At 39.9% G+C, this 14,920-nt stretch overlaps 2 protein-coding genes across 3 annotated transcripts; one reads left to right on the top strand and one right to left on the bottom strand.

Moving 5' to 3' along the window:
• The first annotated feature begins 1,256 nt into the window (after positions 1–1,256).
• Positions 1,257–6,596, top strand: cipca (CLOCK-interacting pacemaker a). The gene is made up of 4 exons (XM_010897912.4): positions 1,257–1,427; positions 1,891–2,063; positions 2,502–2,642; positions 4,171–6,596. The coding sequence occupies exons 3-4, from the start codon at positions 2,547–2,549 to the stop codon at positions 5,041–5,043; spliced, it is 969 nt and encodes a 322-aa protein (XP_010896214.2). The 5' UTR covers positions 1,257–1,427; positions 1,891–2,063; positions 2,502–2,546; the 3' UTR covers positions 5,044–6,596.
• Positions 4,854–14,856, bottom strand: zdhhc22 (zinc finger DHHC-type palmitoyltransferase 22). Of its 2 annotated transcripts, XM_010897915.3 has the most exons (4): positions 14,361–14,856; positions 12,957–13,514; positions 12,575–12,868; positions 4,854–5,013 (listed from the first exon to the last, which is right to left on the bottom strand). In XM_010897915.3, the coding sequence occupies exons 2-3, from the start codon at positions 13,510–13,512 to the stop codon at positions 12,585–12,587; spliced, it is 840 nt and encodes a 279-aa protein (XP_010896217.1). In that variant the 5' UTR covers positions 13,513–13,514; positions 14,361–14,856; the 3' UTR covers positions 4,854–5,013; positions 12,575–12,584. The 2 variants fall into 2 exon arrangements, with proteins under 2 accessions (XP_010896217.1, XP_012992920.1); XM_013137466.3 differs by lacking the exons at positions 4,854–5,013; positions 14,361–14,856 and having other exon boundaries at positions 9,487–12,868; positions 12,957–14,049.
• Between the last annotated feature and the right edge of the window lie 64 nt (positions 14,857–14,920).

Below are 14,920 nucleotides of genomic sequence, written 5' to 3'. Positions count from 1 at the left end.
TGATAATACATTCGATTGATTGAACATGTAACAATGTGTTAAATAATTTCAATGCAACTAGACCTATCTTCCAGTAACTTCCAATGTGTTAGAATGAGTTGAATTCAACCAAAGAACAATATGGAACTTGAATTGACTGGTTGTTGTGAAAAGGACATAATTAAGCAATGGAGGGGGGCGGGGGGGGGTGCTATTCCACAGCTAGCAGCTATTCTTAGGTGCTATTGTGCCTTTTTGGAATAGATTGTCATTGATAAGTATTTGTAAAATACAGCAGATGTTTTTGTTTGTCGCACAGCTGAACCAAAAATAAGGGCTGCTTTTTATAAATATTTTCTATTTCCCTCATCCTTTCACCTAAGCCTAACACATACTGCAGGTCATCTTAAAATCTACCTAAAAATGAAGTGTTGATTCACATTGCCCTTTCATAGTGGCATTGTTGTATATTATTTGTTGAATAAAGAAAATGCATGGGATGATGTATAGGTGTTCAGAACGTCAAATGATGTTGAACACCTGGGATTGGACAATTGTTTTGCTTGTTTTGTATTTATTCAACAGCTTGAAGGCTATTGATTTTCATTGTAATTTAATATGACCAAGAACACGTTTGTTCAGGAGTGTTCCCCTATCCTTTTAATCTCCAAAATAACGTACAATTTGTGATGTTGTAATCAGTTATGGAATATGATATGCCCAAACATCTGAGTGAATATTAAATATTGTAAATAGATCATATATATATACATGTATTTTATATATATATATGTATGTATATATATATATATATATATATATATATATATATATATATATATATATAATTATTACTGTGAAGAGTGTGCAACCATCAATAAAGAAATACAGAATATTTTTTTGGTGTGTGACTTAAATATCTATTTTCATACGAAATAATTTGTTCAGAGGGCCTTACGGGTTGGGTTCAGGGTAAGGCGTTATAGATAACGTTTCACGTATCAGGTGCAAGGATAGAAAAAGAAACGGGAGTGTGTGTGTGAGACAGAGAGATACAGTTAGAATTGTATCTAGTACAGGTACATGATAAAAGAATCACAGAGGCAGGTGCTTGTTTTATTGCACCTGGCACATATATTATCAGATGTCCATTTAGCTTGTGGCTGTTCATTTTAAATAGGACACCTTGGCATAAACTGCATTTGGTCGATAAATGACCCGTTTCCCACTAAAACCCCGCTGAATAGTGACGTATTCAGTTTCCTCCCCAACGACTGCTCTGTTGCTCAGTCACGCGGTAAAGACGAAAATAAAGTGGTGGTTCCTCTGAGTTACAATTATTTTCTTCATCGGAGCAGAAGGGGCGTAAATGTTTTCATGCTCATTTTAAAATCTGAATAAGAACACATCTACGTTGTAAATTGCAAGAGGATTCACAATTGCAGTAGGTAAACAACGATATATTTTATTTTGTGATCTTTTAATTGTATGAGAGTTTGCTCCGACAGTGTCAAGTTCCCAAGCTCGTGTCAGAGTGAGTGTTGACTGAGCAGAGAACAACAATCCCTGGTCAGCCAGTCTAGACTGATCTTTGTCTAATTGGGCTAGTTAGCGAGGTAGTAATTGTAGGTAGCTAACCTTACAACTCGGTCAGGGTAAAGTTGTATTGGTTTATAAAAGCCAGCTAGCTGTTTGCAGTAGCTTACTGCAGTCTGTCTGCCAAAGTTAGCTTGTTAGCTAGATAGGGTTATAGCTGCAGATGGAGTCAAATTCCCTACAGTACTGTAAGCAAACTAGAGTTAGCCTTGCTGACTACAGACACCGAGTGAGCCAGACTTCCCTTAATTTCTAATGTAATTTATAGTATTTCTGAAATGTTTTGATCCACTCAGTCTATAACCGTTTTCATAGACTGGTCAGGACAACCTCATTGCTGATGGTTTGGTGTGAGCGGTCCTATCTACCCCGTACTTGCCACCTGTTGAATAAGAGCCAAGACGAACTGTGTCAGCGAAACACAGCGGATGGAGGACTTCATTCACTATAATGAACCATATGGCAGCATCTAAACCTGAGTCAGAGAGGTACTCCAGTTTCTCAGGTGTCTCACACACACACACACACACACACACACACACACACAGCGAGATGAGATACATGTACACACTACTTCTCTATCACCTCATCTAGAAATGTAGGCCACCACTATACCTGAGAACCTGTAAAAAAAAAAGCACCTAGATCCCAAAGATATATAATGTGGGGTGAACTAGTTTTCTGGTGTTCACTCAACGTTGACAACATTGGTGCATGATTTATTCCTATGGAAACTTTACATTGGCTGTGAAAAATGAAAAGAGAAATTTCGCTGTAATAAATGTTTAATGATTAATTTGGTTAAACTCTCAGCCTTTTTTGTTCATATTTACTTAGTGCCAAATATTCTGGAAGCACTTTATTTGGCAGTGGTCTGCTGTTGTCCTTGGGAGGCCATGTTACAAGTTGTATTTGCCTCTCTCCAGATGCCAGCTCTTACATGAGTGTAGTACCCGAGTGACTCTGAGGACATGGTGAGCTCCCAAGATCCCCAGATGGCTGTAACCGGAGGAACCTCTCATAGCCACTCCCCCATGATCATAATGAACAACATTCTTTTGAATCAGGTATAACTTTGCTTGTTTTCCATGTGCTGTTATTTTCTGCCTATGGTTCTGTGGATGGGTTCAACAGGGCTATTCATCTAATGGCCCTTTATATTCTTCACATTAATATTCAAAGACATTCTAAGAAAGACCTGCTCTTCTGTAGTCCTGCCTAGCAAGTGCTTTTGTAACAGTTTTTATAACTGTTATGAATGCTGTTTCCCTAAACTGCTACAAATGTGTACAGTTAAATAAGATCCCTAACTTCCTCCAATCTTGTGAATTTCAGAAACAAACCAACTCCCCCCTGACTTCACTTTTGGTCTACCAGCTTACAAAAGTGGTGGTAACAATATTTTGGGAAATTCTAAAAACGTAATAATGCAGTTTAGATGGCACAATAACTTGCTACACTATTCACTTTTTTGCTATTCTGATATGGCAGAGGGATTTCGCATGCCCCCATCTGCCACTGCTCGTTTGAAGAGAGATGATTGCGTGTCTTCTCAATACTGATAAAAGAGAGGGAGTGTGCACAGAAGCCAGTGTGCTGGCTTTTGTACACATCCATGGTCATTTCTGTTGATGACATTTTGCATATGGTGGGTTTAAGTTCCACTCTGCTTGACATTACAATTCCATTAGTTTATGTTACTAGTGTAGGCCAAAAAACATGAACTCAAACCACTGCAGTTCAGATGCTTATGCTGTGCCCCATTTTATTAACTCCCCCATTCTCCCCTAGAGTTGATTTGTTTGAATTTATAAGATAATTTTACTTTATTTTAAGGCTGATGAATAGGGTTGCAACGGGTCGCACACTTTCCAGTAAATGTACAGACTTTTTTTATGAAACCTTTCCATGGGAAGTTAAGGCTGGGAATTTTGCTTAAATTCATCAAAGGTTATCTTATAACTTTTTTTGCCAGCGTACCCCAAGTATGCTGGCAAGAGCATCCTGTTTGGTGCAGAGATCAATAAGGCCTGAGAGGAAGACAAACAAAGACTAACATTTTACAGGAGGCGATGGATCATTGGGAACACATCACTCAATATTCCCTTTCTTTTGTTGTTCATTGAAATCATCCCAAGAGTCAACTCATTGAATTAAAGTTCAACTGGTAACTAAGTAGTTATTTTTTATTTCTATTGGAAGGATTTCATTATTTGCAATTATGTCTGTAAATAAGGTAAAAGGTTTATGTTTCTGTCGGCATATGATATGGTAAATACATCCAATGAAAAAAATCTACATTTTATGTTTTATTAATATTCATTTGTATGTATTTCCATTAATTCCAATATTCCCATATATTTTCTGTTAAATCCAAAAAAGTTTCCACCTCTGAATATTCCCAAAAAATTTGCAACCCTACTGATGAATAACAACTTCTTAAAGTGACATCTAATCTTTCAAATGAATATTTACATGAAAAATTTAAATATTCTTCCTGAGCGTGTGAGCTCTATTAATGATGGTTTCTCTGTAAATAGCTGTTCACAATGAGTACATTGGTTTTATGATGCTGATGGATGATCCTCCCCCCAGCCAAGCCCACTGTCTCCAGTTCAGTCCTGGGGCCTCCCCTCGTCCCTGGATGTGCTCCCTCAGTCCCCAGTGGTCCTCCTCCAGTCCATGGTGAATAGCAACAGCAACAATACCAGTAACAATGATTACAGGACCTCTCCCAAGAGTTCCTCCGACAAGCACTCAAGGACGACATACCTGACAAAACCGAAAACATATCCTAAAATCTGCCCTCACCCAGAGGGCTCCCACAGGAGGCAGGGGGCCTCCTCTGTTGACAGGGGGACAATTACTGAGTTTCACGGGAGACGCCACCGGTGGCATCATCAACAGAAAGACAAGCTGTACAGCCAGCCTAGCTCCCAGCCAAGGCCTCCGACAGCCCTCCAAACAAGGGCCAGCTTAGAGGCTGGAGACACCCAGACAGAGCTGACCAGCTATGAAGACTTGACACTTTCTCAGTTTCTAGACAGGCCTCGGTCCCTGGATACAGTGGCCGTTGCTTTCATATCAGACAAAGTTGCTTCTGCGCCAGAGGCGAGCAGTTGTCCGGGTGACCAGGACATCGGCCCAGATGGACGCTCCACAGACAACCACAAAGTGAAGCGCTTCAGCAACACTTATAACATCTTGAAGAACTCGGGACTGCTCGACATAACGCTGCGGACCAAGGAGCTGATCCGGCAGAACCAGTCCACCGAGGGCCAGCTGCAGCAGTTGCAGGAGGAGACTGATTTGTTTGTGGAGGCCTTGAGCAGCGGCGACCCCCTGATCTGGACTAGGCTCCAGCAGACCCTTCAGAGAGACACGTGCTCCGCTAGGGGTTGGGAGGGGCAGGGTCTGGCCATGGATCCACGGGGTGTCCTGGAAGAAGAACGTAGGAGAGACTCATGAAAGGCACTCATGCTGTAGAAAGGTTCAAATCGAAAATCCCTATACCTTGAACTAGGGCTGGCTATCGGCACTGATCCCCCGTTTTGATTTTGATTCTTATTTAATTTGGATATAGTGATAATTACTATACCAATATTACTTACGAGAGAGATTCTCTGAGAATGAAGGCTGTGATCTGCACAGGGAACCCTCTAGCTTATATGACATGGTAGATTACTAAAGATGAAAATCTTAAACATGGACGACCAGTCCTGAAACATTACATTTGAACTGCTTTTTATTTAACAAAATAACCCAGAATAAATATCAATAATTAAAAACAGAAAGTACTTAATGTATGAACAACTATGAAATAATTGCAAATTAGCTGAGGCTCTGACTTGTCTTTCAAAATAGAGCATGTTGTTCCAGAAAAGTGCACTTCAATGACAATAAATAAAAACGACTCCTATTGCATATGAACACAGTGTAAAACTGCTGCCAACCGTTCAAATGAACGATAACATTGAATTGAGTCAGTTCATCACAGGTCTGTTTAACAACACCTCTGTGTGTATCATCCCAATTAATAATAAATCAACTGCTTTCATTATTGTACCCTGCATCCAATTATAATTATAAATGTATTAATAATTCTGCCTGGCTTGATTTATTTTTCTCTGTGAGTGTAAACCACTGTTGGTCAGAGCACATAGCTGGAAGGACTGCATATAAAACCATTGATGTTGTAGAAATCTGCTGCAAACCGCCCGACTCACAAAAACATTGTTACAATCGAGTCAGTAAAGTCATTCAAAAAGAACGAATCATTCACCAACTGCACATCACTAGTGACCGCAGAGCTGGCTGCTGCTCCAGGAACTGTTCCAGGATCTCCAGAACACTTCCACCGGAAGTCCAACGCATCAGTCAGAAACTTCTCTGTAAGCACACGGCTGGCCGTACTGCTGCGTTGAAAAAAGGTTGCAGTGTGCCTGATCTGACCTAGCAAGTGGTTGATCACTGGAGGCTTTAGAGCAGCCTGCAAGGGTAAGTTTAAAGTGTGCACAAAACAGGCAACATGAAGCGGCTCCATCAGTGGCACAAAGCTATGGCTTCAAGATGAATACCTTCATCACTATGTAGAGCAAATGCAGAGATTTTATTGAAATTGGACCACTAATTTCTTCCCAGAAGCGCCTCTAGCATTTTTGGAAGCGTTAACCAGGATTTGTTTGATGATGATTGCAAGGTCTGTATTGCTAGGTCAGTTAGTTAGGTTCGTATTGAGATGTTGATGTGCCAGCAACGTTTTTATGTGTGTTTTTAAAATAATTGCCAGCGTAATGGTGTGTATTATGAGGGAAATTGTGATTTAATTTAACATTTGCTGGCTATTGTTTTTTTAATTAGTTTTTTTTCATAGAGTGAGGTATACACTACTGTTTTAAAGTTTGGGGTCACTTAGATATTTCCCTGTTTTTTAAGGAAAAGCTAGATTTTTGTCCATTAAAGTAACAAACTTTATCAGAAATACAATGAAGATATTGTTAATGTTGTAAATGACCATTGTAGGTGGAAGTGAGCCCAAACATTTGAACGGTGCTGTATGTTGAGCTTTTTTTTTTTTTCTTCCATTCTGATGAAGATATCTATTTCAGAACATTATGTCTCCCAGGACATTATCAGAATCGCAGCTTGGCCATACAATGGAAAATACAGGGTAAATACAGGTACATTTCTAACAAGCTGTACTTTAAGACCTACGGTGGTTCTCCAAAGTATTCACCCCCTTAAGACCTTTCCACAGTTTGTGTTAACACATGAAATCAAAATGTATTTAATCAGGATTTTTTGCCACAGGTTAACATGAGACGAGTCCATAATGTCAGTGATAAATAATATCTGCTAATTATTCTAAATGAATTACAAATATAAAACAGATAACTGATTGCATGAGTATTCACAGTAAAATGTGGAAATGCCCAAAGGGGTGAATACTTTTGAGAGTCACAGAAAACAATGATTACCTTGTTCAGTAACCGGGGGGTCTCAGGTATCCTCCTTAACCTTTTTTCTTCATTTAGATCTTACCGGGGACCGATGACTGAGAAAGTGGTATTGTGTTGATTGGTATCTCTCTTAAACTAGTCTATCACATGGTTTTTGACACTACGTTTTTCACCTGTGATGATTGCTCATTTTTTATTTACTAGAATCCCACAATGTGCTGAAGTATTATTTTTAGCTGAAGATGTCTGAAGTCTTTGTGCTTAGTTGGAACTGGTCATATTTATTTTCAAATGCTATTTCGCTTTTAGACATGAGTACTTATTATATTTCAAATGTTTCCTTAATTCATGATTGCAAGTTACATGACTTTCATTTAAGTTTTATATTTGTGTATTGGCCAATTGTTATTCTGCTGTTTTTGTTATTGAACTTCAACGAGAAGAAAAATATACAACTGCCAAGTGTCAGTCTTACATTTGTCCTTTAATGTCAGAAATCCTTAAATGTAGGACTAATGAATGTCTGGTGTAATTTAAAATGACAGTGGCTCCATTTACCATAAATGGGATAAATGTTGAATTAAGTGTTGTGGGTAATTAATCAACCTTACATTGGCTCCAAGTACTTTTGGTAAGAGCTGTATTACCCAAAGTATATATTTTATTTTGTGTCTCTGGCCAAATACAGTGGATAGCCTTGTGTTTTATAAAAACTCTAATTAATATGTACTGGAATCAGCGGTACCAAGTAGCCTACATTTAATCATTTGCTCCTTTTTGAATAAAGACATGATGTAGTGTGATCATTTTTTTAGTTCACTTTGGACTTTTTTTAAACAAAGATAATTTTGCATTAATGTGGCTATGTAATGAACTCCATTTGTAGGTGTAGTGTTTTGATGAGTTCACTTGGTCTAAGCCAGGAAAGGTCAGTGCTATATTGAAGAGTTTTATTAGTATAATAGAAAGCAGTTTGTATAATTAATATTCTTTACCCAGTTAGTGATGGACATTTAAGATGGTATCTCTTAAATGTGCAAACAAGTGTCCAGTCTTACCCACCATAAACAAACCTTACTGTGTATGGTACTTCATCTTTGGAGTGAATTGTGGGTACAGTATGTACAGGGGGGAGAATAAGTATTTGATACACTGCTGATTTTGCAGGTTTTCCTACTTACAAAGCAAGTAGAGGTCTGTAATTTTTTATCATAGGTACACTTCAACTGTGAGAGATGGATTTAAAACAAAATTCCAGAAAATCACATTGATTTTTAAATAATTCATGTGCATTTTATTGCATGACATAAGTATTTGATCACCTACCAACTAGTAAGGATTCCGGCTCTCACAGACCTGTTAGTTTTTCTTTAAGAAGCCCTCCTGTTCTCCACTCATTACCTGTATTAACTGCACCTGTTTGAACTCGTTACCTGTATAAAAGACACCAGTCCACACACTCAATCAAACAGACTCCAACCTCTCCACAATGGCCAAGACCTGAGAGCTATGTAAGGACATCAGGGATAACATTTTAGACCTGCACAAGGCTGGGATGGTCTACAGGACAATAGGCAAGCAGCTTGGTGAAAAGGCAACCACTGTTTGTGCAATTATTAGAAAATGGAAGAAGTTCAAGATGACGGTCAATCTCCCTCGGTCTGGGGCTCCATGTATGATCTCACCTCGTGGGGCATCAATGATCATGAGGAAGGTGAGGGATCAGCTCAGAACTACACGGCACGACCTGGTCAATGACCTGAAGAGAGCTGGGACCACAGTCTGAAAAAAAAAACATTAGTAACACACTACGCCGTCATGGATTAAAATCTTGCAGCGCACGCAAGGTCCCCCTGCTCAAGCCAGCGCATGTTCAGGCCCGTCTGAAGTTTGCCAATGACCATCTGGATGATCCAGAGAAGATCATGTGGTCTGATGAGACAAAAATAGAGCTTTTTGGTCTAAACTCCACTTGCTGTGTTTGGAGGAAGAAGAAGGATGAGTACAACCCCAAGAACACCATCCCAACCATGAAGCATGGAGGTGGAAACATCATTCTTTGGGGATGCTTTTCTGCAAAGGGGACAGGACGACTGCACCGTATTGAGGGGAGGATGGATTGGTTCATGTATCGCGAGATCTTGGCCAACAACTTCCTTCCCTCAGTAAGAGCATTGAAGATGGGTCGTGGCTGAAACACGACCCGTAACACACAGCCAGGGCAACTAAGGAGTGGCTCTGTAAGAAGCATCTCAAGTTTCAGTCTCCAGACCTGAACCCAATAGAAAATCTTTGGAAGGAGCTGAAAGTCCGTATTGCCCAGCGACAGCCCCGAAATCTGAAGGGTCTGGAGAAGGTCTGTATGGAGGAGTGGACCAAAATCTCTGCTGCAGTGTGTGCAAACCTAGTCAAGAACTACAGGAAACGTATGATCTCTGTAATTGCAAACAAAGGTTTCTGTACCAAATATTAAGTTCTGCTTTTCTTATGTATCAAATACTTGTTCTCCCCACTGTAAGTATATAACACAATGCAAACAATAGTTGTCACAGGAACCTCATTTTAGCCTGTGTTACTTGGCTATAGAACAAAAAGTACTCTCTTAATGAGTAAAAACACAGTTTTCCTGCTTTCAGAGTAACTTTATAAGAGAATGTGATTTAAACTGGTGTTCCCCCACAGTATATCTAGAAGTAGTTCATTCTGATTCCAATTCAAACATTCAAGTTCAAGAGTATGTTCGGTATTCCTGATATTATGTAACCTGGGCAAGGTGTGCTATGCAGATATTTGAGTTATACATTGTTTTCGACAGTAGCCCTTGGTATGTCAAACCCACAAAAGAGAATCTACCAAAGATAATCAATTTGGTTATTAAGACCCCAACATATATATACAGTCATGTGAAAAAATTAGGACACCCTATGAAAATGTTTTAACATATTTAGACATATGGATATTTAATATCAATTTTAACAATACTGAGAGATTCAAGTAATTTAACTTAACAAGTAAAACTGAAGAAAATACCTTTTAAAACTTTATGTAAAATGTAATAAAATAAGCTATTTCTGGTGAGGAATAAATTAGGTCACCCCCACATTTTGTCCCACTTAAAATGGCTGAAATCACACACAGGTGTATCACATCAGGAGCACATGGTTAGAACATTGTTACTCATCATTTTGGAGACTTGCCAAATTTAAACCTCAGACATTCAGTTTGGTGTGCTCCTGACTGTTGATGTGAGAGTGAACACCATGGTGGGATCAAAAGACCTGTCTGAGGCCTTCAGATGGAAGATTGTTGCAGCTTATGAGTCTGGTAAGGGATTTAAAAAGATCTCAGAGTTTGAAATCAGCCATTCCACTGTCCGGAAAATAGTGTACAAGTGGAGGACATTCAAAACAACTGCCAACATGCCCAGGTCTGGTCGTCCAAGCAAGTTCACCCCGCGAGCAGACCGCAAGATGCTAAAAGAAGTCTCCAAAACCCCTAAAATGTCATCACGGGACCTACAGCAGGCTCTGGCAACTGTTGATGTGAAAGTGCATGCCTCTACAATCAAAGAGTGCACTGCACACTTTTAATCTTCACAGGATGTGTGCAAGGAGGAAACCTTTACTCTCCAAGAGAAACACTGAGGCCAGACTGAAGTTTGCCAGAGAGATAGTAGACAAAGAACAAGACTGCTGGAATAATGTTCTTTGGACAGATAAGTCTAAAATGTAATTATTTGGACACCAGAACAGAGGACATGTTTGGCGCACACCATATACAGCATTCCAGGAAAAGAACCTCATACCAACTGGGAAGCATGGAGGTGGAAGTGTCATGGTTTGGGGATGCTCACCATCATAGAATCCATCATGAATTCTACAGTGTATCAGAGGGTGCTTGAGCAACATGTGAGACCATCTGTAAGAAAATTAAAGCTGGAGCGGAACTGGACCCTGAAACATGACAATGACCCTAAACATACCAGTAAATCCACCAAGGATTGGCTGAAAACTAAGAAATGGAGAGTCCTGGAATGGCCCAGTCAAAGCCCAGATCCTAATCCCATTGAGATGCTGTGGGGTGACTTGAAACGGGCTGTACATGCAAGAAACCCCTCAAACATCACACAGGTTAAAGCATTCTGCATTGAGGAGTGGGGCCAACTTTCCTCAGACCGATGTCAGAGACTGGTAGAGGGTTACAAGAAGCGTCTCACGGAAGTTATTTCAGCCAAAGGGGGTAACACTAGGTATTAGGGGGTAACACTAGGTATTAGGGGGTAGGGTGTCCTAACTTTTTCCTCAGAATATGCATTTATGTTGATGTCTTTTGTTTAATGAGGAAAACAATGTTATTTTTTGCTGTTTACCTGCAATTAGATCACTTTCTTTTCCAGAGATTAATAAAACAAGATTACACATCGATATGTGAAAATTTCTTAATGAATAACTGAATATTTAATGGGGTGTCCTAATTTTTTCACATGACTGTATACACACGAACATACACACTTGTTTTTCTATCCTTGGGACCTGAAACCCAGAAATCCATGTTCCCTAGACCTAAATCCTAAATGTACAGCTCCTGGAAAAAAAATAGGAGACCACGGCAAAGTTTTGTGTGAGGAACAGAAGTGTTAAATTTGCAGTGGTCTCTTAATTTTAACCCTTCTGCTCCTCACTCAAAACCTTTGTTTTCGACAAAAAAGGTGCAGTAATATAAACCTAAATATAACCTCAATAGTCTAATCTTTATTCCCAAACAGGAATGCCTAAACCTTAATTTAACATTGTCCAATTCTGCATTTTATCTTAACCAAGTCTCTAAGCTGTAAATAACATTACTCCTAATGGTAACCTGTCCAAAACCTTGGTCTGACCCTTCAGGTGTTGCTATCTTTGTGGGGACAGCAGGTCCTCACATACATGTCGACCTGGATCACATTAACATACTCAATTATACTTCAATCACACACAACCTGTAATAGTCATTTATACTTCTGTTGTCCTCAATGTTTAACTGGTATATAATCCCAGTGTATAGCAGCATCTCAGGATGTTCTAATAAAATCACTATCTAGCCACGTATTGCCAGTAAGCACAGAAACCATACAGATGCACTTAATAGCTTTTAAGTGTATTCGAAACATTTTTTTTTTTTTTATCTGACGTTATCCCAGATTACTACATGGTGTACGTACTTGTACATCTCTTGATTGTTTTTTTGCACCCGTAATCCATAAACTTGCTTAAACATGTCTAAGATTGCTATTGCTTATGTCCTTTAAGAAATGTACTGTATATGTACACATTCAGTGTATTGAAGACCTATGTTTGAAAAAACAAAAACGCTATCAGTAAGTTATGTGTTGTTGATCTCTACGCAGAGCATCGTTGTATGTAAATGGTGGGCATCTATCACGGACACGTTTACCCTGGGCTCTCCTCAATTCATTGGATGTACGGTGGCAACCTGTCCTCCAGATAAACTAGGGAGCGGAATGCCTATGGGAACCACTGATTGTTATTAGGGTCCTCTACCTGGTGAACCTCAGTCATGTTTGTGGTGCTGGACAGCAATGTCTCTTGGAAAGGCCTCCACTGTCTGCACTGGCAGAAAGAACCCCAGTGCCCAGCGGGAGCCAAACACATCACTCAGGTTGTCCTTCCAGGAGTTTCGGCTCTCCACTAGCTGGCCTCGCTTCATCTGGCAATAAGTCTGCCCACGCGCCACCAGCAGCACCTGCTGACAGCAGAACCCAGCACACACCAGGCCGATGCCCAGCCACACATACAACATCAGCACCAGGAATAACTGCAGACCTGAAATAACTCCTGAGGGGAAGATAGGAAGAGCATTTGGTAAGTTTAGGAATTGAATATCCTTCACATAAACTTGTAGGTTTTGTAGGTTGAAACTCACCTAGGAAGAAGTATCCAGTGGAGAGGGGCAGAAGGGTCAGAAAAGTTAAAGGGTTCTCAAAAGAGATATTGTATTCCACAGTTAGAAAGGCCACACCAAGAACTAAGGAGTATAAACAAGTGCAAGATGTGTAGATGCAGAACATTATGAAGTATCGCATGTTTTTGTTGCCAATGCAGTTTCCCGTGAAAAAACAATGGTGGTCCCTCCTGAGTATGATTTTCTTACAGAGTTTGCAGAAGTGGCGACCGTTGAGGAGGTAGTGCGCGTCTATTTTGTCTGAACAATCAGCCGAACACGCAGGTATCACGGTTTCGTGTGAGCTCTCCGCGGGGTACTTTATAGCCATGACATAGTTACCCAAAGCATTTAGCATCAGATAAAGGAAAACGCCAGTATGAATCACAGTAGACGCCCTCAGTGAGATGCCTGGGCTTTGAAAAATGGTTGGGATAAAAAAGTAAAAATGAAAAATAAAGGTTACCGTTGTGGCTGAGAAAAAGTATGCTGGTGCGATAGCGTTGAGGAGTCTTAATTTAAACATCCTGATAATCATTCCTGTGAGGAAATAGAAAAACGTTATGCAAGTTATTACAAACTATGCAAATGGTATTGTGCATAAGGATTCTGGGACTAGTACTGAAAGGACGGTTCATCCGTTAACGGCTATATGCCGGGTAAGAAGAAAATGGGCTAACTTATGATATCGTGTTTAATAACAGGCTAACATATAGTACAATTAAGATTGAAAACAATCTGATTTAATATTTGAGCGTTCAACATGATTGGCGTAGCCTACTAATCTGGATTTGCAAATCTCTAAAGGTAGTTGGTGCCACCAACAGCAACCTAGTTCCCATATGCTTTCTGATCTGAGAAATTGCTTATGATTCACAGGCTACAAGCCATGGTTGCTTTGCTGTCGTAGAATTCCTTAATAAATCTGTGGAGCAAAAATTATGCATTAAAGGTTGCCTTTAAATCATTCATGGCAAAATACTAGAATATTGTATGGCAATATCTGTGGTCCAACAGAGTAGGACTAAATTAGTCTTAATACATAATGGGCCGGTTTTCGCAGACACATATTAAGCCTGGTCTAAGAGTAAAAAAAAAAAAACAAGCTTAATGGAGTTTTCTATTGATCTTCATTTATTACTCCTAGACTTGGCTTACACTGTGTTTGCGAAACCGGCCCAATGTGTGCAAATGTGAAAAAAAAAATTTCCCTGTAAAGCGCTTAGAACCCCTTGATAGGCTACATGATTGTGTGAAGAGATGGACAATGTAGCTTAGTTATATCCGTAAGCTATGTTAATTCAAGGTGTTGTAGGCTAAACGCTAGAGTATTAAAAATAACCCAACCTAAACACGACCTACTGGCCTGACTAAGAAATACTGTACCTGCCGGCCTTCGGCTCTGTTGGCACCCGGGAGCTGTCCTTTCAGCACCTAAGAGAAATCCGCATGTGCGCAGAGCTGGCAAATTGATAACTAATTCAAAAAACGAAGAGCTCTTGCGGAGTCAGGTTGATATATATTGAGCTTGCTTGTTCACAGCTGTGATGCTGCTGGATTATCTAGCGCCGCCTTTTGGTGTGGATGTGTCGTAATTTCTGGCGGCCATCAGGATAGAGGACATCCTTATGCTGTCTCCTAATGCTGTCTAAAAATATTGTCGAAACACTTTTCTTGTCAGTGACGTATTTAAATGTTCAAATGTTACGCAAAAGTATCCGCGCTGTTGTTGACACGAGTCATTGACACATTATGCTGTATCTCTGTCTTTATAGCCTTTGACTCTTTTATCAAGGCTTTCTATTATTTCACCGGTCGCCTTCAGGGTACACTTTTGTCTGCGCAAGTCACATAAACGCAGGTCTGTCACAAACATAATTCTCCAGCAGGTGGCAATGATGCTTCTTTAATGATTATCCAGACTCACCGAATATGGCATTCATTAG

Source organism: Esox lucius, chromosome 15 (genome assembly GCF_011004845.1).
Source record: "Esox lucius isolate fEsoLuc1 chromosome 15, fEsoLuc1.pri, whole genome shotgun sequence".
NCBI lineage: Eukaryota > Metazoa > Chordata > Actinopteri > Esociformes > Esocidae > Esox > Esox lucius.
The sequence above is the reverse complement of the archived record's forward strand: the minus strand, read 5'-3'. Positions and strand labels throughout refer to the sequence as shown.

What these genes read in the sequence shown, in the direction of transcription:
- cipca (XM_010897912.4), top strand. Translation starts at nt 2,547, where the DNA reads ATGGTGAGCTCCCAAGATCCCCAGATGGCTGTAACCGGAGGAACCTCT. An exon ending in ACAACATTCTTTTGAATCAG is followed by an intron (nt 2,643 to 4,170) that starts GTATAACTTTGC and finishes TCCTCCCCCCAG; the next exon opens with CCAAGCCCACTGTCTCCAGT.
- zdhhc22 (XM_010897915.3), bottom strand. Translation starts at nt 13,512, where the DNA reads ATGATTATCAGGATGTTTAAATTAAGACTCCTCAACGCTATCGCACCA. An exon ending in CACTGGATACTTCTTCCTAG is followed by an intron (nt 12,869 to 12,956) that starts GTGAGTTTCAAC and finishes TCTTCCCCTCAG; the next exon opens with GAGTTATTTCAGGTCTGCAG.